This window comes from Nicrophorus vespilloides, unplaced genomic scaffold (assembly GCF_001412225.1).
Source record: "Nicrophorus vespilloides isolate i.1.1-1 unplaced genomic scaffold, Nicve_v1.0, whole genome shotgun sequence".
Classification (NCBI taxonomy): Eukaryota; Metazoa; Arthropoda; class Insecta; order Coleoptera; family Silphidae; genus Nicrophorus; species Nicrophorus vespilloides.
The window spans coordinates 173,918-201,056 of record NW_017098186.1 but is presented as its reverse complement, the minus strand read 5'-3'; the positions used below and the strand labels follow the sequence as shown (position 1 = coordinate 201,056).

At 30.5% G+C, this 27,139-nt stretch overlaps 6 protein-coding genes across 19 annotated transcripts in view; 4 read left to right on the top strand and 2 right to left on the bottom strand.

The window, feature by feature from the left end:
* Positions 1 to 303, bottom strand: part of LOC108561848 — a 22,460-nt gene extending 22,157 nt beyond the window's left edge. For both annotated transcript variants that reach the window (XM_017919941.1, XM_017919942.1), the window contains exon 1: positions 180 to 303. The gene's annotated coding sequence lies outside the window, so the exon portion shown is untranslated. The remainder of the gene's footprint in view (positions 1 to 179) is intronic.
* The window catches only part of LOC108561847 (coiled-coil domain-containing protein CG32809), a 61,453-nt gene extending 44,259 nt beyond the window's left edge, over positions 1 to 17,194 (top strand). For 2 of the 12 annotated variants that reach the window (XM_017919930.1, XM_017919936.1), the window contains exons 7-20: positions 7,340 to 7,469; positions 8,225 to 8,347; positions 8,783 to 8,891; positions 9,306 to 9,428; positions 10,038 to 10,153; positions 10,521 to 10,568; positions 10,879 to 10,935; positions 11,246 to 11,335; positions 12,083 to 12,145; positions 12,274 to 12,552; positions 12,613 to 12,829; positions 12,879 to 13,034; positions 13,091 to 13,202; positions 15,681 to 17,193. In XM_017919930.1, the coding sequence (XP_017775419.1) occupies positions 7,340 to 7,469; positions 8,225 to 8,347; positions 8,783 to 8,891; positions 9,306 to 9,428; positions 10,038 to 10,153; positions 10,521 to 10,568; positions 10,879 to 10,935; positions 11,246 to 11,335; positions 12,083 to 12,145; positions 12,274 to 12,552; positions 12,613 to 12,829; positions 12,879 to 13,034; positions 13,091 to 13,202; positions 15,681 to 16,880 (2,823 nt within the window). In that variant the 3' untranslated portion in view covers positions 16,881 to 17,193. Of the gene's footprint in view, positions 1 to 7,339; positions 7,470 to 8,224; positions 8,348 to 8,782; positions 8,892 to 9,305; positions 9,429 to 10,037; positions 10,154 to 10,520; positions 10,569 to 10,878; positions 10,936 to 11,245; positions 11,336 to 12,082; positions 12,146 to 12,273; positions 12,553 to 12,612; positions 12,830 to 12,878; positions 13,035 to 13,090; positions 13,203 to 13,896; positions 13,947 to 15,185; positions 15,202 to 15,373; positions 15,451 to 15,680 lie in introns of those variants that run through there. The other 10 variants (XR_001891031.1, XM_017919937.1, XM_017919938.1 and 7 more) reach the window with 10 other exon arrangements.
* Positions 17,195 to 17,657: 463 nt separating this feature from the next.
* On the bottom strand, positions 17,658 to 19,290 carry LOC108561852 (probable phosphatase phospho2). The gene is made up of 2 exons (XM_017919946.1): positions 19,259 to 19,290; positions 17,658 to 19,198 (listed from the first exon to the last, which is right to left on the bottom strand). The coding sequence occupies exon 2, from the start codon at positions 19,196 to 19,198 to the stop codon at positions 18,464 to 18,466; it is 735 nt and encodes a 244-aa protein (XP_017775435.1). The 5' UTR covers positions 19,259 to 19,290; the 3' UTR covers positions 17,658 to 18,463.
* Positions 19,291 to 19,708: 418 nt separating this feature from the next.
* LOC108561854 lies at positions 19,709 to 20,649 on the top strand. Its single transcript, XM_017919950.1, has 4 exons — positions 19,709 to 19,939; positions 19,995 to 20,174; positions 20,232 to 20,420; positions 20,480 to 20,649. Exons 1-4 carry the CDS (start codon positions 19,837 to 19,839, stop codon positions 20,611 to 20,613), a joined length of 606 nt encoding a protein of 201 aa, XP_017775439.1. The 5' UTR covers positions 19,709 to 19,836; the 3' UTR covers positions 20,614 to 20,649.
* A 741-nt stretch (positions 20,650 to 21,390) lies between these two features.
* LOC108561853 (histone H2A.Z-specific chaperone CHZ1) lies at positions 21,391 to 24,259 on the top strand. Of its 2 annotated transcripts, XM_017919948.1 has the most exons (4): positions 21,392 to 21,573; positions 22,475 to 22,564; positions 22,627 to 22,998; positions 23,057 to 24,259. In XM_017919948.1, the coding sequence occupies exons 1-4, from the start codon at positions 21,517 to 21,519 to the stop codon at positions 23,186 to 23,188; spliced, it is 651 nt and encodes a 216-aa protein (XP_017775437.1). In that variant the 5' UTR covers positions 21,392 to 21,516; the 3' UTR covers positions 23,189 to 24,259. The 2 variants fall into 2 exon arrangements, with proteins under 2 accessions (XP_017775438.1, XP_017775437.1); XM_017919949.1 differs by lacking the exon at positions 22,475 to 22,564 and having other exon boundaries at positions 21,391 to 21,573.
* Positions 24,260 to 24,980: 721 nt separating this feature from the next.
* Positions 24,981 to 26,283, top strand: LOC108561851 (uncharacterized protein C18orf19 homolog B). Its single transcript, XM_017919945.1, has 3 exons — positions 24,981 to 25,243; positions 25,305 to 25,716; positions 25,775 to 26,283. Exons 2-3 carry the CDS (start codon positions 25,364 to 25,366, stop codon positions 26,166 to 26,168), a joined length of 747 nt encoding a protein of 248 aa, XP_017775434.1. The 5' UTR covers positions 24,981 to 25,243; positions 25,305 to 25,363; the 3' UTR covers positions 26,169 to 26,283.
* Positions 26,284 to 27,139: the final 856 nt, after the last annotated feature.

Sequence of the window (27,139 nt, the reverse complement as noted above, 5' to 3'; positions counted from 1 at the left end):
AAAAAATACACAACAGACTGCTTTTAATCAAACTTTGCTGTGCTTGGATTCAATTTGCAAGGTTATTATAAAAGTAAATGAGCTTATTTTCTGGAGCGTATTTTATGGTATCACGACAAAAAAAAATATTAGACTCATCTCATATATCTACTATAATTATATTTCATGTAAATACTCACCACAAAATACTTATCCAAAAACTTCTTGACAAGAACCAAATTTCGGAAATCAAATCTACATAACAATTCACATTACTTAACATGTTCTAACACTTGGCTTGAGAATCGAGCGAATAATGATTTAATAATCTATTGTCGAAACTATCAGGAATAAATTATAGCAAATGTGAAACATGTGACGTGCTTCATTGAAACCATTAGGATTTTTAATGGATGGGTTACGTATCGATGTTGATATATGTGAACTTAAATAATGTTCAGAGCGTATCGCCTCCATTCGGAAAATTTATGTTAGCGTGCGTAATTTATGATTTGCTATAGCCATACATTTTCCAAAGATTCATTAACATTACAATGCTGTTAGCTTATTCAATTGCACATTGATTTTACTTCATTGTCTGCGTATATAGTAATGCATAATAATTATTACAACGAAAGTTTTAACAAATGTTTATGTTTATTTACAAGTAATAAATTAGTTACGAATCAACTATTTAAAAGAAACGTATTCTTTTTAAGTCTACACATCATCAATTAGGAAAATAAAATAATAAATAAAAAGAACTTAAAATCTTCTGCAGAATGGCTGCACTGTTTTCAGAATGGCACCACCAAACACCCTAACCGGAGTTTTAGTCCAACTCACTAGCACTTTTTCGTCATTTATAGGAGCTCCTCTCCCCAAAGCACAATTATTATAACTCAATTCCACTAAAAGAAGACCCAGAGGCTTCTGCTGCTGCACCTCGATATCGTTGCTGTACCTCTTTATGTTAATCGGTCGTCCCCTCAACCAATTAGTCTTCTGCAATTCGGAAGGATTCTTGCGAATCCTCTGGTTAGGTTCTATAATACCGTAGAAGTTCTGCAGCATCGTCCTGCCAAAATCCATCAGACCTTTCGGGTCTCTGTTCGTCATCGTCTTGAAGTAGCTCAGCACTTCAGGTACGTCGTTGTTGGGATCGATTTCTTGCGGTTCCTCCACTAAATAACTGTGCGTTGGCGTTAAACTGGATTCTTCATGGGGCGGCGGCTGCTTCAGATTACTCGGAATATAAATGTGCCGTCTATGACCGAAATCAATTGGGGATTTCGGTTCGGTGGTTGGGGCTAAAACCATGTTGAAACCGAAAATGTCGCCTTCGATTCCATCATCCAAACCTTTATCGAAGTCCGTGTATTCTTGTCCCACGACTATATCACCACCAGGCGGTATAACCGAATCCTTGAACTGAATGATACATTCAAATAGGTTATTCAAACGTTAAGTTGCGTACTCACCTTAATGGCCACTCCGGAATCCCTTAATTTACCATTTATGAATAAATTCCAGGCAGCCTTTTTCGAATTCCACGAAGTGCATATGTGATGCCAATAGTTCTCGTGTATTTTCAATGGAACTTTGAAAATCTCCTGCTCCAAAAGCGCCATGTTTATCTCTTTTCCCGCCTTTGATATCCATACCCTTATGAAACGTTGCTCTTCATCTTCTGCAAGAAGAAAAAACTATATACTCACACGCACAGAAAACCCATTAAATCTTACTTGAATACGAAAGCAAGGGATGCGAATTCGTTAGGTTGTAACTCCTCATCCATATACAAAAAGTGAAATCCGTTATTGCTGGGACTTCGGTCATATACTTGAGGAACTGGAAATGGACGGTATAATAGATTTTCTCGTGCGTTTCGTTTAAATAAGGATATTTTGCAATCGAATGGAGCATTCATTCGACTTTGTTGTTTTCGCTGTTCCATGCACATAATAATGAATAAATTTACTGTAACGCAATTCTAAATGTACGCAGCTTCGAAATAATGTCTAGCTGCTTTCATGCAAGGAGGAAATTAATTAAATTTATAGCTTAATTTTCATTATAATTACGTATTCTCGTTTAAGAAAACGCTGCGTTTCGCGAAAGGAATTGTTTCGATGTTTTCCTTATAATCATTATTGATTTTACAATGAGGACTTCAAGATAAAACATGACTTTTATTAACTTCACGATGAAATACCCTTTTTCCACGACGAACTTGAACAAAGCAAATATGATTTTGCTTTGAACTAAAGTATGAACTCACAACTTTTCCTTCCGGATCATAGCTAAAGTTTTGATGAAAGACTTGGCTCCGCTTTTATACGAGTTATAAAACTGACTGACATCTATATCTCGAAAATAAAGATCATAAATGATAATACAATATTATAGTAATTGGATAAAGTTCTATTAAAATTATTGAATCAGCATTTAATGTTAGTTATATCACTAAACAAAATGCATTGCTTTGATACATACAAATTATTTAGCTTTTAGTCATTTATGAAATTAATAAATGTAACAAAAGTAAAAACATTTTAATTATTTTAAATAACTTTAATTATTTAATTATAATATATATTTGACGAGAAATCGGCTTAGATTTGTCATAATTCGTATTTACATAATTTTACTAAATTTTCTTTGAGTCTTATAAATTTATTTAGATTTAATATATATATTTAAATTTAATAAAATTTATTATCCAAAAATTGACTTTATAAAATAATTAATTATTGAAGATGTTAAAGCAATCTAAATTAATTAAACAAAATTACAGCGTATAAAGAGCTATTTGTAAGCATTTCCTGGATTAGTCGAACATCCGTTACACAGTGTTATATCGGAGCGTAAGGTCTACTAACCGCAATAATTCTTGAACGCCAAATGATCATTAATCTTGCGTTAGAGAGAGAATAATATATTATTTCGGAATTACCTGTATGTATCCATTCTGGGTTAAAGTCACTTTGTGTATTGTCGTGTCCGGCATTAAATTGTTTGCATGGTAATTGTGATATTTTCTCACACTTATCTCTGCGCTCAGCAAAGAAATCAATAATTGGAAGACAAACACACATAATTTTCTATTCATCAAAAAGAACATAATGATTTTGGAAAATCTGAAACAAAAATAAATTGTTTATTTTAATAATATAAAGAAAATGTATTTCAAAACTTAAAACTTTTGAACTAAAGTCTTCATTAATTCCTACAGTTAATTGAGTATTATGTACACTAAAAAATGTTAGTTTTATTATAAGATGATGATGGTTCCTACAAATAATGAAAAAATAGTGAAAGTTAAATGTCGAGTGTTGCGAATTAAAATGATTTCATTTAGTGAAAATATTGCTGGTAATGTGTAATTAACGAGATTCTGTCTCTTACACAACCTGCACTAATTACATTTCTTAAAAACTATAATTATGATGAGTCCAAGATCTAAATTATTAATATTATGTAACCATAATATTCTTGTTAGAATTTTGGTTAAATAAACTTGATGTTCTTAGCATCTCATCACGCGAATATATCATTATGAAGAACATTTATTCGACCGAAATTATAATTTCTAATTTGCGAATATCCGGTGTAGTTTAATTACTGCCGGGACGCATGCAAATGTGTAAGTGAATGTTAGATTATTTCCAACTAAATACAACCAAATAAAATACAAATAATTGCACTGAATGAACTTATTTCAACATTCGAATAACCTTTCATTTGATACGAAACTGAATTATCAGTAAATTTATTTACATTTTTTACATATGAAATGTTATGGAAATGCGAGTAGTAATATTTATTTTGTGGTTTTCGTCCCTCTTTCATTGATTTTGCAACATCAAAACATTAATAAAAGCTATATAAAAAAAATATTAACAAAGTTCAGAAACTAATACATAATCCCTAAAACTGATTAAAAAAACAAATTTATACACTATTAAATGAAGGTAAAATAAATTTATTAATATTTAGTTGAAATACAATTTATATTTCAAATTATTCTAATACATTTTTCTGTTCAATTTATCTCAAACTTTGGTATTTTGGCTAACAAGTTTATAAATGTTTTGACCATACTTAAGTAAATCAGTTAAAAACAACATAGATTTGTTTGAAATATAAAAATGTTAATACTTATTTATATTTTGAATGTTAAGTTTAACGTTTAAACTGAATTTTTATATTTGTATTTGAATGAATTATTTATAAATATGTTGAAGGTGTTTTGAATGTTAAAATATTGACTAAAAAGTAAATTTATTCTTGAATGATTTGACAGTAATTGCTTTTATAAAAATTGCATTCTCTTGATAAATCAATAGAAAGTTCCCTTTCGATTATATGGTGTAAAATAACAATGTTCAGAAAATATTATACATTAAATATTCATATTTAAACCATTAATTACAAATTTTAAATATATGTGAAATTTCTAATGATTAATATTATTTATCAAATATTTCAATAAAATTGTTAATATTTTCATTAATCAAATAATATATAATTTAATAACAATAAATTTATTGAAATTTATACCTGTTTATCAAAATACGATTTATTAATAAAAGAAAGCAAAATATTACTTACAATACAATAGCTTGTCACAAAATAAATAAATCAAGTAGTTTTAATCCTGATCCACGTGTGTTTTCCTACTGCACGAACGCACTGCACTCATTGCAAATTACTAACATGCCGGCAAGTTTTAATATCGCTTCACGATGTATATTCTTTCTCTTCGGAATGATCATCAGCAGTACCAGAACATGTCTCCGGCAATTTACTTCTGCTCCTTCTTTTAAAGAATGGAAGACAGTTTTGATGCCTACTTTCTTTCATCCATTTAGTTCCTACAGACATATCCGAATCACATTTCCGAAAAGAATTTCTAAAACATAATAAAAGCGTCTCCTCTTGTCTTGCCATATCAATAATGACAGGGTTTCTATTTTTTTTTTATTTGAATTGGAAAGATCATCGAGAAATATTAATTACGATGATTCAGCACATATTTGAATTGAAAAAATCTTTTTTGTTCTGTCATTCATAACATTTAAAATTAAAAATGTAAAATGTAAAATATATAAAGTATGTTAACATGAAATTGTAAAGACGGTCTGGATTTAATATTTTTACTTTATAAAAAAGGATTATTTTGATACTGTAGTAGCTTTTGTTTGATGAAGTAAAGTATTTGTTAGTTATTCCTTATAACTAATACTAAATATTGTATTTTTATGAAGTTATTGTACCAATGTCACTCATTATACTTATCTAGAGTTAGCAACTAATCACTCATAGTATTATTCTTCATATATGGTTAACTAAAAGTATTTAAGTTAACATTTTCTAATAAATCTTGAGTATGCCATAAAATCGTACTATTTGTCATGAGTTGTCACCTATTCGCATCACTCGTTGCTTAACTTTAATCATTAAATTACCTGATGATCATCACTTGTAAACAATATAATTACTAGAAGTTGCAAAATTTAGCATAGCTGAAACGTAGACTCATTGAATTGTGGAAATCTCGAATACATTCAGAGCATGAACTTAATATGCCATAAAGAGAAATTGAAAAAAGGTTTATAGTAATAACTGTAGGAAAAGAAACAACAACAAAATATTGTCGCAATGAAGCAAACGATAATAAATTATAAACGGATGTTATAAACGTGTGAATAAAAAAAATGTTACCTTTCACATAGGACCTGCTCTAGTCATCTTAATTGAAAACTAATTGTGATTTATGTCAGTGGAAGCGAATTGCGTAACCGTGGACTAAAACCGAGCTGCATGAAAGTGTGCGCATTGTAAAATGTGCAACGAAATCGGGATTAGCATTTAACACACTTCGGTAAGAAACCGATGTACCACATAAAAACCGATTTTTCTTTTTTTTTTTCGGTTTGAATAAAACATTGTTCGCTCGAGAAAACCGTATTTAAAAATAAAGAATAAGTTCTTTGGTGCGTTAGAAAGCCTGGAATTACCCAGTGCACTAAAATTGACTCGAATTGAGTGGTAAAATGGGCTTAATGATTTGATTCCATTGGATCAAGAAGGAAAACTAGGTATCTGTGTGAGCAGGAATGGTGAACAACAGTTAAAATCACTCTTCTGTCCGTCTTCCGCAGATGGAGGAATCGTGATGCCGTTATAATTCACGCGCGCGCCACATGGCGTTTATTTTTCAATTGAAACACAAATGCAACAAACCGCACATCTTTGTTTCATTAATTACCAACAGCTACACTAAAGAAAGCCAAGTATATTTTTTTATACTTATTCAGTACACGTACGACATTGTTAATTAAATGTTTTCAATTGGACTAACAGTCAATTTTATAGCAGTCAAGAACAACAAATTTGTTCAAACAAATTTATTGCTATTCGTTTCTTTTCACCACTAAACTTTCACCATATTATTTTTTTCCCTCACTGACTAAACGTTCTTATTAAAAAAATATCAAATTTTACTCTAGTTGTAATTATAATCAATTTATGAAGATTTCTCTTCACATCAAACATCTGTCGACTTGCGTTTGAATACAAAAATATTTACATTTTTTTTTTGAATACATTTATTTAGAATTTATTCCAAAAATGTGTAGACTGTCTACAAATGGTCACCTAGATTTTTTTTCCTCACCTTTGGACCACATGCTGTTTTCATTCCATGCATTCTGAAAAGACCTATTAAATGCATGTCACCTTTTTTTTGAGCGAAGTACTAGTTTAAACACACTACAACAACGCAAAACAAATTAATTGGGTCAAACTTCACAAACAGATGGCAAAAGTTATTATAAACAACAAATGGTATACACTACAAATTAGTCATGATCAGATACGAACCAGAGAGTTATCCTGTATAGGAAATGAACTAATACAAATAATCTATTTGAAGTAATCTCTATATTCAAGGCGACGAATTTAGAAATTACTATAGCTATTTTTTTTTAATATTTATTCAACATTTACTCTATTCTCCTCTTGTTGCAATAATTCATTTTCATTACTACTTCGAAATCTCTCAAATCTTTTGTAATTGCAGCATTTAGCTGTGTTCTTTCAACACCATCTCACGTTCTTAATAGCATCCATAATAATAAATTATCAAAGAAAAATATTACATGTATTTCTATACCTTTCCCTTTGTGGACGAGTGACGGATATATCCGACATATTGTATATAGAGTAAATATATACATGGCACCTCTTGAGTTACCAAAATATACGCAAAGGGTTAATGTACTTGCATTATTTAACTTATATTTATATTTCCATTTGAAATATCTAAACTAATAAGTTGTATTTTATATTATAGGGTAGTGCAAGTAAAAATGCTCCGTACTACATTGGATCAACGTCGAGTCTACCACGCGCAGGATTACTTCGAGCTTATTCTCCTGCAGTGGGAAACGTCCCACAAGATCGCATGAAATCGTTACCATCTGGTAATATTATTCAAATAAATATTAACACTCGCATGTTACAAATTATTATTTAGATGTGCTAACATATATTTGCATGAATAAACGCTTTTTTCTTCTTTCTCTTATATTCCATTCCTTTCTATTATTTTGTAACAATTAAATTAACCAAAATGTACAACTCCCAATTAAACACGAATTTTATAACTGAATTTACTTTTCATCGAATTGTAGATTACAAATAAACGTGATTTCTAGTTTTATTTAGTGTATTTAATTGTACGTAAAATGTAGATTAATATATAGTGATTAGTTCGGAACGTGTAAAGTTAATATTAATTAATGTTGCAAACATGTTTAAATTGCGAACGTATTAATTTTCAATTGCAGGACCGGGAATTTTGCATAAAACGGGTTTTATAATTGCATCGAATGAATTGATTGGAGCCCCGGTTTCGCTATTCCGAAATATTTGAAAAGTAATTTCACATATCCTGCTTACTAATAAAGCGCTGTACTAATTAATTTTCTACTCTTCTAAATATTAGAAACTATACTGATTAGTCTGTATGTAATCTAGATTTCTATATAAAACGATGAATTATTATATTAAATTCGCGTTAAATACGCTCAAACCTAAATTGTTAATTAGTAAAATTATTAATTTTGGTTTAAAGCGTGTAGTAGACTGATTAACTAATTGAATTTTTCCTATTTTAGTTCTATAATTCACTTGCTTATTTTCTTACTAAATGGTTACGGTTCTTTAATTTTGTAAGGTGCACCCCCAAAACCGCAGCGTGCATATTCTAGTGGTTCGACTAGGTCGATTGACGGGGCTCGAGCCCCGGACAGATTTGCCCAATTCCAAAGGCCCAACAACTCCTTATTTAATATACCAGGTCGGTTAAATCCCAAAGAAATAGAAAAACACAAAAAGCTGTTAACACTTATAAACAGACAAATCATCAATATCGCGATTCGAAAAGGCTTCCGAAAGACAAAATTTTCAAATCCATTTTTAATTTTTCTTTTAAATATGTGTGTTTGTGTACATATTATGTTTGATTTTGATTTATTTTATTTGTAATTGGCTGATTTATTTTTGATAGTTTGTAGTTGTGACGTGGTCGTGAACGCATACCTATGAAAATCTTAATTTGGTGAACCATTCCATTCACGTTTGTTTCACTTTTTGTTACTTTTTTTTATTCTTTGGCACAAACTATTTATTGACACTATTTGTATTACAAGTTACTCTCTTTACTTACGTATACACTAAATGTCGAGATCATTCGACTTGGAACTCAGTTTTATTTGTCTGATTTGTGCATTAGATGGATACATGTCATCACCTGAAAGAGGATCTCGCTACGAAGATCCTTATTACAGCCAATATGGAACACGTTCAGGATCTATTACACCTGTCATTGATGAAGAAATCAGGTATGTTTCTTAAAAGTACTTTGAATTAAACTTCAATGATATTAAATTATAATATATCTGTTGCCTAGGCAATACAAACTTCAAGGACCGATTTTATCTTTGAAACTAACAAATTTTATAAATGTTTGAGTCAAAACTAATAGAACAAAATGTATATCTTGTCAAAGAAGATTTTTTTAATAATAACTTCAAATCTAAGAAAACAGTAATATTAGACACTAAACAAATATACTAATATCAACTAAATATTCAATAAATTTATAATCATACTTATTTATTAATTAATAACAATTAATTGATGATATAATGCTATAAATAAATAATGTAATGTATATTAATTTCCATCGAAATATGAATATTATTGTTCAATTTAAGCTAAAGTTTTTTTTTTCAAATGTGATTAAATAATTCCAGCGATACTGAACTCTTGGACGACCAATATTCTTTGTACGGGGGTAAAATTCCAACAACAGGGCCTAGACCTGCACCACGAACTCAATTTTCTACGCCAGCAGCACCGCCGTATGATGCAACAAGGTATTTACTTACAAAATGCTTAGAATGTTCCATGTCTCACGTTACTTACAAAAACACGGAATTCTTATACTTTTCCAGCTGCCACCAGGAATATTCGTTATTGACTTTTAAAATTATCCACTTAACTAATCAATTTTACCTTTTATTTCTTTAATATTCCTTTATTTCCCTTAATTGGTCTTAATTCCACAAAGACATTCGATCAATACTTAAAGAAAATGTTGCTATTGGAGAACTTTAATTATCGTTATATAATATTTATTTGCTCAAGCAACTACTCAATTTTACCTTTTATACCTTTAATATTCGTTTAGTTACCTTAATTGGTTTATTTATTATTAAGAGACGAATTCCACAAAGGCTGTAAATTTTTCTTTTGGAGAATTTTAATTATCGTTATATAATATTTATTTGTCTAAGCAACTACTCAATTTTACCTTTTATTCCTTTAATATTCGTTTAGTTACCTTAATTGGTCTATTTATTATTAGGAGACGAATTCCACAAAGACTCTAAATTTTTCTTTTGGAGAATTTTAATTATCGTTATATAATATTTATGTGCGGCCGTAAAAAACTAAATTGGATATTAATATTGATTTTGTTGAAGGATACGTGTCGAGCATATGGAAAGGCAATTGGCGAATCTAACAGGATTGGTGCAAAAGGCACTCACGCAGACTCCTGCAACACTTCAAGTACCGGCGGGACGCGACTCGTACAGGGGTGAGTTTGAAAAACTTAATTGACATTACGAAACGCACCCTCAGCATCATTTCTTCTGTCTTTCTCACCCGACAACAGTCTCCATAAACGCTATTACTTCTCATTGTTATTTGCACCATAACGCTTTCTATTCTTAGACGTACTCGAGTGATGACTTATTTTCCTTCTGCTGTGTGCCACGCTCACACACGAATGAACTAGGCGAAATCGAGTGGATAAATATTATTCCAACGGTTTTCCTTAATCTTCTTCTTTTTAACTATTTAGACGATAAGTGTACATAATTTGTTTGATTTTTTTTTTGGCGTTAATGAAGCTTTTGTCATGCTTGTATATAGTGTGTGCTAACAACACGATTCTTCTTCAGGAGACGATTATGATAAGAACTCCAGCTCGAGTTCACAATCACTGCCAGGTTTGTATCCAATTAACACGCTTTTCGTTTTCGCTTCTTTTTTAACAACACGGGAACAACGAAGATTTTTTAACTAAAAACACATGTTGCATGCATCTTTATTTATTTTTTTCTAAATTACATTTGAAACGTTTACTAACTTTACGCACAAATACTATTTAAATTCAGCACTGGGCACGGAAATGTTGATATTTCGTTTTCATTGAACACATTTGGTAATCCATTTATTATTTCAAAATTCGTTAGCAAATTTTTTTTGTTTGCGTCAGTGGTACCAAAATTATTACACGAATTTTGTATATGTTGGCAGATGACACCATCGTGAGATCTGAGACAAAAACGCCCAAATTGGGTAAAAGCGGCTGTCGTAAGTTTTCCCCCCAAATCATCAATACTATCTTAGGAATGAGCATGCATGTATATATTAACATAAACATTCCGATTATATAACAATTTTGTTTAAAAGAAATATATATAAATCTACGATAAAATTTACTAAGAACGAACCATTCATTTGAGCGTTCAGGTAACAGAATATGCAAGCATATTTCATTCATACAGATCACATGCATGGGCACAGATACATAAATATCTCGTCATAGGTACTAATGATTTCTGGAATCCTCGGCTCTGTGTATTCTCGTGGTCTTTCTTAATTCAGTTCTTTACTGTTTTAGATAAGTCGGTTTCCTTCGAGAAATCAGTGTCATTCAGCGATGAACCACCAGATATGAGCTCTCCCAAACAACACAGCCCACAACACGCAGGTAAACCTATTCACTGATCGTACTTGCATGCATTTTCCGTTTTATTTTTCATGAGAGAAATATAGTTTATAGAACGTCAACAAATAACAAATGTAGGTAGCATTAACATATTTGAATAATTATTTTGAAATTATTATTAAAAGTCTATTGTTGGTAATTTTTAAGTATAATAAATAAATGTAAAATAGTGAAATCAATTGGATAATCAAAAATAATAGCGAAATATGATCGGGTTTAGTGAATACTAAATTTTTTTTTATTAATAAATAGATGCTTGAATTACCAATTATAGTTGTGTAATTCTTATGAAAATCCTTTGTTGTTATGTTTATGAAGCTTATGTAGAAAATAAAATTTAAAAAATCCGCATGAATTTATTTTGTTATCCTAGAAAATGAAGCAAATGATTTTCAATTTTCTTGCATAAACACATATATTACAAATGTTATTGTATCTACTTGTTTCATCAAAATTTTAATTTGAATATAATAACAATCATTTGCTTCGTATTAATTTTATAATTATTTAGTTTCCGTTTAGGTTTTAAGTTTAGTTTTATTTAATTTTAATATGCATGTTACCTGTATTATTATTATTTTTTTTGGATTTTTGGTTGTATTGTTTATTCAGAATATTTCCAATGTATAAATCTCAAAATGTATCGAAAACATGCATGCGTAAGTATGGGGGACCTATCGAACATTTTAGAACTAACAATGTTTATTCCATGGTTGCTGCTTTCTGTAGCGGATACTAAACCCACAAAGCCTGCCATTAAGTCCTCTACACTGCCTCGGACCTCCTCGCAGGGTAAGATTTTTCCGTTCTTTTTATTCCTCCTACATTCTATGTGTTTTGAAATTGATCGTTTATTAATTTAAAAAAATAAATAAAACGATTCGCTGTTTGCACAATGATTGTTAATATCAATTTAACAGAGCGAGATCGTCTGAAACCGGCACCTCCACCAAAACCAGCTTCGCTTTCTCCCAGTCAATACGATGGAAGACATATCTATAGAGATCTACAATTGACTCCAGAGATGTACAATCAGCTGCGCGTCTTGCAGAAGAAAGCCAAAGATCTGAGGTCGGAAATGAGAAGCTTAAGACGGATGTCTCAAGGTCAGGCGCACGCAATCAAGGAAACTATCCGCGATACGTTTATTAAGATCAGAACCATGTTAATCGTCGGAGGTGAACAAGTTTGGCAAGCAGGTGAGTGATTTTTAATTGTAATATATATTTTATGTGTATTTTTAAATGGGTTTTGCGTAGGAATGGATCAAGAAAGGGTCAGATTGAGCCGAGAGGAGGATTTATATAAGCAGGAAATGATACGACTCGAAACTGACTTAAGCGATTTAGAGTCAACAGTTGAGGAATTGCGTGGAAATGTGATCAACAGAAAAACTAGGGTCAATATGTCGGATGTTGAAAACATGGCTTTGGTTTTGAGCAAGAGTTCCAAAACTGTAGCCGATCTAAAACTAAGGTAAATCATACAGGATTTGCTTTGATTTATCTCAAATATCTATTTGTAGATTTCCTGTATTGCAAGATAGCATGAAGACTATCCTGAGCACTGAAATGGAGAAAGTTGTACGCGAAGAAAAATTCTTGAAAGAAGAACCAGAAAGATTGGAAAGCGCACTGCGAAGATGCAAGAAATTAACAGGCACTTTAGTCACACTAAAGAGGTTACCTTCGATTATTTTAGATTTTTAAAGATCAATGAATCTTATTAAATTTGCAGATTGGCCAGCGTTCAAGAGCAGAGACTTCCTTGCTCGGCCACAGCCACCGACGGCCGTCTTTCTCCAACTGAGCCTACACCCACAACCCCAACAAATGCACAACACAGCAAGGTATTTACATACATACATTTATTGATCCTTGTGTTGCTTAAACCTGCATGCACTGGCGAAAAGAAATTTATTCTATCCATTGGTTTTGAAGGGTAGCATAAATTGGTTCACTTTTTCTAGCATTTTTCTTTCAGAAGAATGCCTAATTAACAAAAGGAATTCAGAAAGTAAGGTGATTAATAATACATATTTTGTGAAACGCATTTCCAATGTTACCTTAGCTATTGGAGACTCGAACTACCAAATTTTTTACACAACTTGAATGTTGTATTGAAAAAAAAAATTGGTGGATCTACAGTTATCTGACACCCTCTCACCATCCAAAAAAAAAAACTATACTACACAATAATTTGTAGATTTAGCATTTTGTGTATCATTACCCTACAAAACACGACTCCACACATACAAAAAAAAATGTCATGCACCAAATTTTATATAATGAATTTATAAGAAAGGTAACTTGATTATTGGTTTTTGTATACTATATTTTCAGCAAATATGTTTTGTTCACTGAACAAATGTATTCGCTCGACACAACATTTCTCATATTCAATCGCATCTTCATCTGTTGTTTTCATGTTCTATATTCATCCATCATAATATAAAATGTCGTCTAAATAACTATCACCCATGTCGTTATTTATTTTTCATGTGCCCACAAAAGCTTTGAAACATTTTTTGTTATTTCATGTAGTACGGCTGGAAATGGAGTTCAAACTTCAAGGAAGCTATAACCGCTCATGAGTAAAATAAATCATAATGCTTGCATTATTTATATCTATATATATATTAAATCGGAACGTTTATGATTATGAACTGTTTAATCTCGTTCATTATTTGGCTTGAATACGGTTCAATTGTATAATTTATTGGTCTTTAATTTATTTTGAAACTTTTCGAGTACTGACAAAGAATGCATTGTCACTTCAAAATTTAAATGTACACCAAACAAAACAAAAAAAAAACAATGGGTTGATCCGAACATAAAATAACAGGCGAATTTTTGATTAAGTGAAACCCTAATGTAAGCACCGTTTGATAAAATCACTGTTAATTATGTTTTTATTTCTTATTATTTCATAGATTGTATATTTAAGCTTTGTAGTGTTTTAATGTTAATATTAGTTACTTTACTATTAATGTTATTATGGTTTTCAATTTATCTTTTTCGTTTCGAATAGACCAATAAATTATATTTGCTTATGAGAATATCTATCTACCTCTTCCTTATAGTAAGGTGTCATTGGAAATGTTTCGACCACACAATTTTGCACCATTTTTTCTTACTGCAGAAACCAAAATCATGCGAAACTAGAGGTTTCCGCGGGGTATATAATCCACGAAAACACCATGCTTCAAATAATTTTTTGATAACCAAAATTATTTATTATTATTTATTTTTTTATATTGATACTCATTTAACTATTTTAATTTTATTTTGTAGAGTGAAATTTGATTAAGCTTGATTTCATTTTTTATTATTATTTCTATATAGTTTCGTTTCGTTTTTCCACACTTTACGTTGATTATATTATTTTATTATTTATGTTTTACTAGAGTAGACTAAAATCATTTGCCTTAACAATTTGGTTCTATTTTATTGAGTTTTACTTTTACTTTAGTAACATTGAACAATAACGAAACTGATTTGCATATTTGAATTTCATAGTCGAGCTTAAATTATTATTTTTTTGATAGTATTTATATACATATATGATATAGTAGCTTAAATTGCTTATAATATTTATAAAAGTTTTAAAGTAGTTAAATTATATGATAAATTTTCGGTTTGCCGATCACTTTAACCTTACTATAAGGGAAGAATTATTATTTTTTATCTTTTTGGTTCTGTTTTTGTAAAGAATATGTGTTTTTGCATGCACAATAATGATAACTCACTGTGGTTAATATTATATGTACTAAATGTACGCTACTGTTTTGTTTTCTGTACCACGCATGCTGCATTACAAACAAAAAAAATAGGCATGAAGAAAAAAATGTATGTAACATTATCAAAATATTCGTTTTACGTTTCGTATTCTGGTTTATTAACATGCACGTGTTACTTTCAATTTAACAATTGTTTGTTGGTTTTTTTAAATATTGTTTTATTTTTATTTTATAATTATATTAATGCATGATTTTTTTTTAATATATTTGATTTTATTTAGTTAATTGTTTCAGACTGACACCCTAAACAATAGTTGATGTCAATTTATTTTTGCACATTGTTATTAAGTTTCGAAAGGTAATGGTTTTGATTTAATTATGTCTTACGTTGGTGATGCGATTTTATGTAGACGTTGTTCTGTAAAATTGATTTATATCTTTTTTTTGATTCTAAATGGATTAACTGATTACAAGATGTTTAATGGATTTTCTTGTAATTAGTGTGTTAACCATTTAGTTGATAGACGTTTACTCGTTTCGCTCGCATTCAATTCCAAAAGTTAATTGGGTTTTTAATTATTTGAACAGCCCACTGCCAGCCCACGTGTGGGGCAGATCAGCATCGGGGGAGACGCCCCCAACACCGCCGACAGTCACCAACGTCCGGAGAACGCACTCGACGCTCTGCTAGACGAACTCCAGACATTTTCCAAACCACACACAGTTAACACTCAAACACCGCAAGTCTCTTATACCGAATCGGAACCACCCTCATTGCCCGTCAAAGGCATACCTCCATCGCATTTTAATCATCCCCCATCAATGCAAGAGATCGGTAGGAAAGGCAGCATGGACTCGGCCACTTTGTTACCCACTCAAAATCTAACAGTATCTACAGCCACTGGAAGCCTCCGAAGGCTGCATTCGTATCCGAGCGGTTCGGACACCGACAACAGTCCACCAATTCAACCCATACAACGATTAGATTCTAGTAAACCATCGGGCAAACCGCCGATACCAGAAAGAAATGCCGAACTACTTCAACATATATCAACGAAACGAATTCCACCTCCGCCACCGCCGAGAACTAGCTCAAAGTCACCACTAGCTTCGCCAACTTCACCTAGCCTACCGCCTAGATCTCCTGCCACCAACCTGCAGCACATCCAGAACGTTCAGAACATGGTTGACACCAAGCCTCAGTCCCAGTTCGAAGCTGCTACTGCCAATCTAGGTTTCGGCACACTAAGACGAAACCTCCAAAACCGCTCAAGCTTGAAAGACAGAGCTCAAACGTTACCGAGAAATTTAGGGTCAAACCTCCAGGTAGCACAACCGGAAGGAGATAACATGATTTCTGCAAGCAACAGCAGCAGTTGCGAAAGCGTGAACTCGCAAGACGGCACCAAGAAAAGAAAAGAGGAATTGGAGCAGCGTCATCAGGAGTTGCTCAAGAAACAGAAGGCCTTACAGGAACAATACATACGTCTGCAACAGTTACAACGAGGAACTAATACTTTGACGGTCATTCCACCGACACCTGACCAATTACTTAAGAAGACCGGTAGCGAGTCGAACATACTACAAAAAATGGGATTGCAGCTCTCCACGTCCCAAATCACAGGGTCCTTAACGAATTTACCAAATACAACTGGTCATACACCGAACAAGAACACTCTAACAAACGTAACCAACCAGAACAACAACTCGACAACAATTGAAGATACTAGTACCAGCTCAAACAGCAGTAACACTACAAACAAAGTCTACGAAACAGACATACTGTGACCAATGACAAAAAATGTCATTCATACTGTATGCTAGCTTTTTATCAAATTTCATATCAACCTGAATTCTCATATACAGTAGTTTTCACATATAACATGGAGTGAAGAATTAGTTTATATAGTAATCGATTTTCATTTATCACATGTAATGGAATATTATTGAAATGCATGTGAGGAAAATACCTACATATATTCTAAATAATGAATGTTTCAAGCTATATAATAATACATAATATAAATGTGACTTATTATACACTAAGATTAAAAACAATTTTTACTCAATTTATCGTCAGATAACCATTAGCCAAATATATGTCATTAATTATTAAATACATGCATTTCTTTAAAAAAAAAATCTTTAAAAGGAAATATTTCACTTTCGATAATCTAATCCATTAATATTCCATTGCATTATCTTAACCGTTCATGTCTCTAACTATGAGTCAAACTAAATGAATCTCAACAAATGATTATTAAATATGTTAGTTGTTATTTTTTAACATTCTGTTAAAATTAAACATTGGTATATGAACCACATACTTTAAAAATATTTTATGTATTATACAAAACAATATTGTTTGTCTTAATTTCTAAAATGATCTATTCGTTATTGTGTCTCTTTATAAAATGGTATTATGCAGATTCCACATTCTGCATTTTATTGGTACGTTTAACGATCAATGATTTATAACATATATAAATGATATAAACTGTCATACATATTCTATATCTACTGCAACAAACAAGAAAAAAAAAAGAAACGGAACAGTTAAATAATTTGCATGTAGATAAGTTTTGACAACGTTAGCACAATTTATTTATTTATTTATTATTCCACTATATTAACGATGTATATAAATCGCAAAATAAAGTGTTGAAATGTTATGCACTATTGGTGTTGACAAATTCAGAATGCATGTAATACACCACAAAGGAATTATGAATAATGTATCCTAATTATACGATCCTAATTTTTATGATTGCTCAAAATTATAGAGAAGTTGTTGCACATATTTAGATCGATTATGTGGTGTTCGTTTCAATGTGTTCCCTCTTTGAGATCTTGAATTTGTATCGTTCGATTTTCAATACTTATTATTGGTATATCAATATCAAAACTCTAACCCTCATAAAACCAGCAGTGATCCATTTGAATGTAAATAAAACATTGTATGAAAAATGAAAAAAAAAAACATAACTATATAAATACATGGGTATGCCAAAGAATAAGACTTAATTAAACATTTAAAGTAAAAAAAAAAACAAAAACTATATATTGTATGTGTGCAACAGTATTAAATAAATGGTAGTATCCATAAAACAAGTTTTATTACATTTTACAAGCATAGATTGTATACATAGATGTTTACCATGTTTTGTTTCTTAATTTCTGTTTATATTTATTTAAGTTAATGAGCATACTTATTGTTTTGTAAATAAACATCGTTTTAATAATACAATAAAATGATGGCTACTTAATATAGGTGCCAATGTATTTAATTATTGTAATTGAATTATAAAATATAAATTAAAATATTATCATCACAGGATAATCGCACTTTTTTTTATAAACCAAATCATATTTTAATTCGATAGATGATCCAAGATATCGAAACCAGTATTCCACACTAAAACGTGAGCTTTCATTGTGTATATCAGACCAGTTGATGGAATTGGTTTTCCCTCTTTCACTTTATTTATCAACTGAAGGCAACTGTACTTATCTCGCACACAAGCCAAGTCTTTATCATTTAGCCTCAGCATTGGACAAAAGTCATTATTTCCATCACCCACATAGACTGTCTTCTCATATGCAACACCCTCCAACTCTCTGCCTTTAATAAAATCTTCTAATATTTTACCTTTGCATAAATTCTTTGTACTCAATTTACAATCTTGCTGTAAATGGTACATCTCTATTTTCAAAAGTCCATTCACAAATTTAGCTGGATTAGTGAATACTTTATGAATACAATCCTTCAAATTATTATGTTCAAGCCATGTATTGATTAAAAAGGAATTTGCATCACTTATTATGATCACATCATAGTTCTCCTCTTTCAACTTGTGAATTAACTCAGATATCCCTTTGGTGGCAGGAATTTCTCCAACAACTTTTGCAATGACAGATTCCTTGTGACCTTGCAAATGGAGAAGCTCAAATATTCCCTGCATGTAAGCAGTCCATCCATCATTTTTATATAGTTTTCTGACAGAATCAGGAATAGATTCCTTAGAAATTAAATCCCTTACAACAATATCAGAATTTCCTTCTACAATAGTGTGATCAAAATCAAATGCTGCTAATTTTCGTGCCATCTGGAAGAGAATAAAATTCTTTATCTTACTGTAATTGATAATAACATGATTTTAACTAACCTTGCTTTTCAATGTAAAATTTAAGGTATTTCCATTACATAATTTGCGCTTACTTTGTATATAAACATTTTTTAAGGTTATATTACAAATATTTAAAATGTTTTTCTTGCCAACAGAACAAAAAGACATCTTAGTTGATCTTAGTTTGAACAACAGATTTAAACTGACTATTTTCGTTTGTGGTGGACAACATATTAATAATTATAGGCGATGACTAAAGACTACGTCATATCAACAAATATTTCTAATAGATAATTATATCTTTAGTGTTTACATTAGTAGAATTTATAATTTCTTCTTCGGAATTTATCAATAAACAATGACTTAACATTACATATATTTAATCAAAAGTAAATTCGAATAATATCCCACAATGACTACAAATTATTAAGTACTCTTATGCAACTAAGCAATGCTATAATTTTTTGTATATTGGTAACCATGCACAAATAGTAAATAAATATCGTTATTTTTTCGTGTGCTCAAATGCTGTAATTTTAATACTTTAATTAAATGAAATATTAATTTACATGCATTAATATTAATAAAGTTGTGTAATTGTGATTATAATATTAGTCATGGCAAATGCTGAGCATATTGAAGCTAAGAATAATATCAAGTTGAAATGCAGACAGTCAATAATCAATTTGAAAAGCAGTATGGATGAATACATTGAGATTAGTATGAATCTGCTTAAGTTTATTTATACCAATATTCATTAATTATTTGATCTCAGATGATGCAAAGCTGGATGACAATAGAGTATTACTTCAGCATCAATCGCAAGATTCCATAATTGATATGTGTGCTTCAAATAAGGAATTGAACAATCAAACTAATGTTATGCAATCAACAATTAACAATCTTAAGAAGATTGAGAGTGAACTTGAAATTGAGCTTGAAGAACTACTGAATGGTAATTAGACTAATTCCTGTATAAATTGCAATTTGTATTACAATAATTTTGTTGCAGAAAACAGAAATTTTTCAAAAGTGGTGAAATCTTTGGTTTCCACATATAATAAAGCATTTGATTTCCAACAAGAAATCCTAAACATCAATGACAAAAGTTATACTCTCCGGATAATGTTTGTATTCAATGGAAAATTATATGCAAATTATTATATTGATTTTCTATTTGATTTTAATGAAAATTTACTTGGTATGTGCAGTGTACGTTATACATTTAATATTTTATTTAATCGTATGGTTTTATTACAGATTTTCAAGTAAATTCACTATGTGTGAATGTTGATAAACTTATGAAATGGTACTCCGAGAACAAAAATGTGATACAGCTTATTGGCAAATTAAGGAAATTATTAAAAGATTATATTGTCATTAAAAATTTATAGTATTAGGATTGAAATGTGGTTTTTCTATAATCATATATCTGTTTTACTTAATTAAATTTTTATTTTTATTACACAATTATTTAATTCCCTTTACCAATATAAACTTAATATTTGTCCAGTTTCTTATAACTTTCTATTTAAAATTCATGCAAGAATAAGAATCTTGATTTTAATTAAAACAAATTAATCTATGAATTTGTTATTAATTAGTTACATATATTTGATTTAACTGATTGTATTCAATATACATAAAATCATATTAAGTAAATGTAAACACAGAATATTCTAATGAAGGCATAATTATATTATATAATAATGGAGCAAACAAAATATTAATTTTTATATCTTTTGTAAGCTGAGTACAACATAAATTAAGAATTAACATAAGCGCGGGAGTTTTCTCTATTGGTGTTACCAGAGAAATATATTTTATATACGTAACTTATATAATTATCATGTCTTAGTCTCTTATACCATGCTTCCATATATATTTAATATAAGGTTTTTAATACAACAAAAACGTTAATAATGGGAATTGTTTTCAAGTTAATATAGTCTATAAATGTAATTTATTTAATAATAGTATTACGTAATTTCTTAGGAATGTTATATATAAAGAATATATAAAGAGTTGATAGGAAAATTAATAATTTAACGTTATTCGTTTATGCAATTATGATACTTTCGTTTCGGGATTTAAAGTTTAGTTCGGTCGATGGGAATGATTCGTTAACGACCGTTACCGAATCATTTGAATTTCCCACCACAAGGTTGTCATCCATGTTGTGATCACATGACCGACGCTGGTCGCCATTTGTACTGTATAAACAACGACCGGGTTAAAACCGTTTTGGTGTTTCTCAGTGATCTATATCTGGTTTTAGTGCAAATTCATCATCAAAAATGTCTGAAGCAGAAGCCGTCGCCGCTAATAATTCTATAAATGAAGAAAACAATCAGGTAAAGCCTATACTAATGCAATTATTTGTTATGGAAAGAGTGCATCTATGCAATGTGCACGTAATGCATCCAGCATAGTTAGAATGTGACTGTTGATGGTTAAACCCCCCAAGTCTAATAAGAAAGTTCGGAACTGTCGTGTGTGAAATCACATTCTAATATTGCCATACCAATGAGTTTATGCATATTTTGAATGCCGCCGAATATATAAAATCGTGTCCCCATCAAAGGACAATCATCAATTTTTGGATAAATCGTGTGCTATCTTGAGCGGGAGATTTTTTTTAAAAAACAAATTTTACATGAATCTATGCTTTTCAACAATCATGATGGCCCGCTTGCTTTAGCTAAGACACACGTTCGTTATTATTTAGCACTCGTTTAAACGAGAGAGCGTTCGAAACGTTGGTCTGCACTTGAACCTATCGTTGTTTACACTTTTGGAGGGAAAAGCGAATACCTTAGTTTAAATGCAATACAGAGCGTCCCAATAAGATATATACACAATTTATTAACGTATATTTTAACAAGGAAAGTGGACAGACGTTAACCAATACCTGTTTTGGTTACCTTAAAGTCACAAGTAATGTATTGTAAGATTGGTAGAGGGCAGAAAAGCGTCGCTTAGTTTTTGTGCAAGTCGGTAGAGGGCATTACCCGATACACTGATAATGGCCAAATATTTTAAATATTGCATATGCAGATTCCAAAAAGCTTGTAGAGAATGGCATATTTGTTAACATGATAAAATGCATCATCTTCCTCATACGAATTTAAACTTTATAATAGCAATCTAAACGTTTCAATTTCGGAAAAAAATCGTAATGTTGAGGGTAGTCTGCGTGCAGTTATACGTTAATAACTTATGTGAATGTTTTATTGAGAAGCTCTGTATTTTCAGAATGACAAATCGTCTAAAGCGAAAAAAGCAAAATCTCCGCGACTTTCCACCATCGATAGAACACGTGAAGAAAGCGAAGCTATTACGAAGGTAAACACGCACTGACTTCAATTGAGTCGTGAACACAGATTGTCAATTCCTATTTATTGCAGGGTCTAGGACCAGAAGTGGAAGGTCGAAGGCGCACAAGGTCTGCCGCCAAAGGAGTAACAGCTACTCCACCACCTCCAGTTAAGAAAGAGAAGAAGGAGAAGAAAGAAAGGAAAAGTACAAATGCGTCGTCGCCGGTAAAAGGAAAAGGACGTGGCCGTCCCAAAAAGAATGCTAGCGTTTCAGAAGAGGAAACCTCGCACGACGAAGGCAAAGATAATTCTGTAAATGAAGTAGATGCTAAAGAGGATGACCATGAGAAGAAGGAGGAGGCGACAGCTGAACCAGTTGCCGAAAATAACACTCACGAGGATGACGACGATGACGAGAAGGAGGAAACAGCAAACAACAATGCGGAAACTGATTCCACCAATGTAAGTTGATTTATTATTCATAAATTATATGAAATAATCGTAACAATTGTTATTATAGGAATCTGCTGAAAATGGAGCAAAAGAAGAGTCTGGTGATGCACCTGAAACAACAGAGAAGAGTGACACAGAAAAAACAGTTAAAACAGAGGATAAAGCGCCGGCGATAGACGGTGATAAAACTTCAGAGTAAAATTCTAAACTTCACTTCTCTTTTTTTTTTTACTATATGGGTACAAAACTTGCGTATTCCGAAATGTAATTTTACCAATTATGTTAGAAAAATTATGCGAAAGACTTTCACTTTTAACATAAACATTTGAGTTTTAATATTAGATTTTGTAACTTATTGGTAAAATTACATTTATATATAAGAAATGTTATTATGTTCATGCACTGTTAATTATGATCATGTAAATTACTTTTTTAGGCATTGACAGTGTCTGTGTTATAAACGTACATATTAGCATATGTACCTGAAATTAAGTAATTATCACGTCATCGTAGCAAATTCTAAATTACTTACATTATTTTCATTCATTCAACCAATCTCGTATAATAATAGCATTTTCAAAATACATCTCGCATTTTATGATGTTGTGTAAAGAAGTAACATTTCTCATTTTTTTGTTTTTTTTTTTAAATAACATAACATATAGAGTGTAATATGGAATGGAGGACGTTTATATCTATTCTTTAATAAAAGAAAATGGAATTAAATTTATGTTGTTCTCGAATTTATAAATAAATGTATAACATCTATTTCTGTTGATTATGTTTGTACATATAAAGAAATATGTAAATATGTAGTGGATCAGTTCTAATATTCTGTTATATAATACACATAATATCCACAGTATTTTATAAGTGACAAAAAAAAAAGGAAAAAGAGTATTGAAAGAATAAAACAAACAGATTCGATCAACACAAATAGTGCAGATTTATAATATTACTTAGCAAGAAGAATATATTTATAAATAGGTTTTATGTATGAAAGCTTTGCATATGGCCCAAATCAAAAAGACGAAAGATCTAATACGTGGTAAGAATGCAAAATTTTCTAACTTTGATAAGCTAACTCTTAAGATTAGATATTTATAGGAAGTAAAATGCGCAAAATGTGTGTTTATATTTTACACTGTAGTTCTCAATGAACGCGACTACGTGATGACTGGTGGCAAAACAAGAATAAGCAAATCCAAATTGTAAAGTAGATGTGGGTATGACTGATATGCTATATGAAATAAATCAATTCAGTTTTTAATAGTTTTCTTCTTTTGATATTACCCGTTATTTGTAATATTTAAGAAACAATCCACATAAAAGAGTTCAATCTTCAAGAAGTAGGAAAAAGTATACAAGTTTCAGGTTATTCCAGTAACTAGTTTCACAAATATGGCAAGACGATGTCAACTCAGAGTTAATTATTCATATGAATATTTTAAATTCCAAATTACAGCATCAATTAAGGTAAGAAATATTAAATAATATGTATTTTGAATTTTAGAAAGAAGTATAGAATTGAGTTATATCATAGATGGGTTACACTCAAGATAAGACAAAGTTTTTTTTAATACTTTGTGATTATTCTTGGTACTCTTTTTAATAAAGATTAAAACTTTATAATTTCAAATGAGAACTCGCAAACGTATTCGATGAAAATCATTGAAGATTGTAGATAAGTAGTTGATTATATAACAGTCCGTATTTACTGCTAAATTTGTGTGGTAAATATTTAGATTATCAATAGTTTTCATTGAAAAATTATACATTTTAACTCAATTTTATTGATTATGAATCCTATTTAGGAGAATAATCTCATAACATTAAGATATATATTTCCTATGATTATCAAGAAGTATTCTTCTATATAAACTACTAGTTGATGTATAATTTCAAACAGATTCTATTATAACATGTACGAATTGTAAATCTGCCAATTTTGTAGGTGTTTACAAGATTATTTATATGTCTGTTTATTTAGGTCGTAATTTAGAGCATTATATATCTACTTTTAGTATTGCAGTAAAGTAGTAAAAAGTTTGAAAAAAAAATAGCAGTTTCAATTAGTATCGGAAGATAAAAATGGCCTGAGGTCATAGGTAATAGGCAATGATAGTGACAATCAGCGAATACTAGATTGTCAGGCATGTCTACGACGATGTCGGCTTACGAATTGTAATGTGTCAGAAAAATGGTAAACTATTACCGCAAGTGAAACCATTACTAAATAACACATACTTCTAAGGTAAATAGTTTACTCGCCAATATACAGCACGTAAATAAGTGTAATGCGTTTTGTTTTGTAGGTATTTTGAGGTTAAATATTTGTTCTCATTCCTTGTAAACTCCAGGACATCAATGAAAAATGGCAACAATTGTATATAGAACAATATTACGGAACAGAAGATGTACATCCATTCTTTTGCCAAAGTACTTATCTAACACACCTGTTTTAAATAATTTTATTGTGCAGAATACTAACCGTAATTACAATTACCAACTGGACACACTGTGTGCTTGTAAATATAATTTTAAGTATACTGCTGATGTGAGGCACTACTCTGGGAATAAACAGGATGAAATTGAGGAACCTGTTAAGAAGATTTCAATTTTTCAAAGGTTTAAACAAATGTACAGGGACTACTGGTATGTTCTGGTTCCAGTTCATTTAGTAACATCAGCTGCTTGGTTCGGCGGATTCTATTACTTAGCTAAAAGGTAATATATTTACAATAATAACAATTGTAATTATAAATATATTTTTTTTATATTTCAGTGGAATAGACATTGTGGCAATTATGGAAACTTGGAATGTCAGTGAAAAAATAACTAACCCTTTAAGGGACTCAAGCATGGGTTATTTGGCTATCTCTTATGCTCTCTATAAAGTGGCAACACCCTTCAGATACACTGTTACATTGGGTGGTACAACATTATCAATTAATTACTTAAAGAAATGGGGTTATATTAAGCCTGTGCCAAGTACTCAGCAATTGAAGGAAATGTACCAAGAGAAGAAAGAGACCCTCATCTATTCAATGAAGGATAAGAAAGAAGAACTGGCGTTGAAGAAGGATAAACTAAAGGATCATACTGACAACGTGTTGCAAGGCATTGAAAAGAAAATTTATACGAAAATTGAACAATCTAAAGGACTTAAAAAGAATTGATTGATTGTTTATAGCAGGCTGCTGTATCATCAGATAGCAATTAATTATAATTTTTATTTACTTTCGTAATTATGTTGCACAGAGTGGTACAACCTGAAATTGAATTTTATATATTATTATATATTTTTAGATGTTCTATAGCTTATGTTTTATTTTACCGTTAAAATAAATATTTAAATGTGTACTACTTTATATTTATTTATATAATCCCAGTAAACTAATATCATCATCGCGTAGTATCAGATTGACAAAAATGAATTATATAAATTTATTGACTTATTGATTAGTACATATTTCAATATTGTATTTTCATAACCTCAAGATTATTTACATCCCATTCCTCTCATTTACGGTCTTGGTGACCCTTAATATGCGTTCAGGTGTACCTTGTATCATGATCATTAATAAAATTTAATTTTAAACAAAAATAATATATTTAAATTTATGATATGTGTCATCAACAAAAATGTTTGATAAACAAAAATGTAATGTTTACGCATTTTGTATGCAGTTCCGAATTACCACAGTAAATTCGGTATTCGTCGGTGAATCATTCGTTAACTTTTGCTGCTGAGCTTATGATTATAAAGAATAATGTAAATGCATAAACTTTCCTTACACCTTACATGTTATTTCGCTATTGTTCTTTATGAGAATAGACTTTTGAGTTCAGAGTATTCAACTAGTACCGAATTTGTTCAGTTTCGAAACTGTTAAGTACTGAGTTTGAACTGTATTAGCGTTTTAATAGAAAATCTATTATACTCTTTTGCTTCTGAATTTGCAATTTTATATACTAAACTAAATTGCAATAGCAATGTTATATAATATATTTTCTTAAAGAATAAACAAAATATTTAAATTTCGAAGTTTTTAAAATATAATTTGCAATTAAATATTAATCAATTAGTTCTTTAAAAGTCATTATAATCTAATGAACGTAAATATAGAGAAGTATAATTAAATGTTTT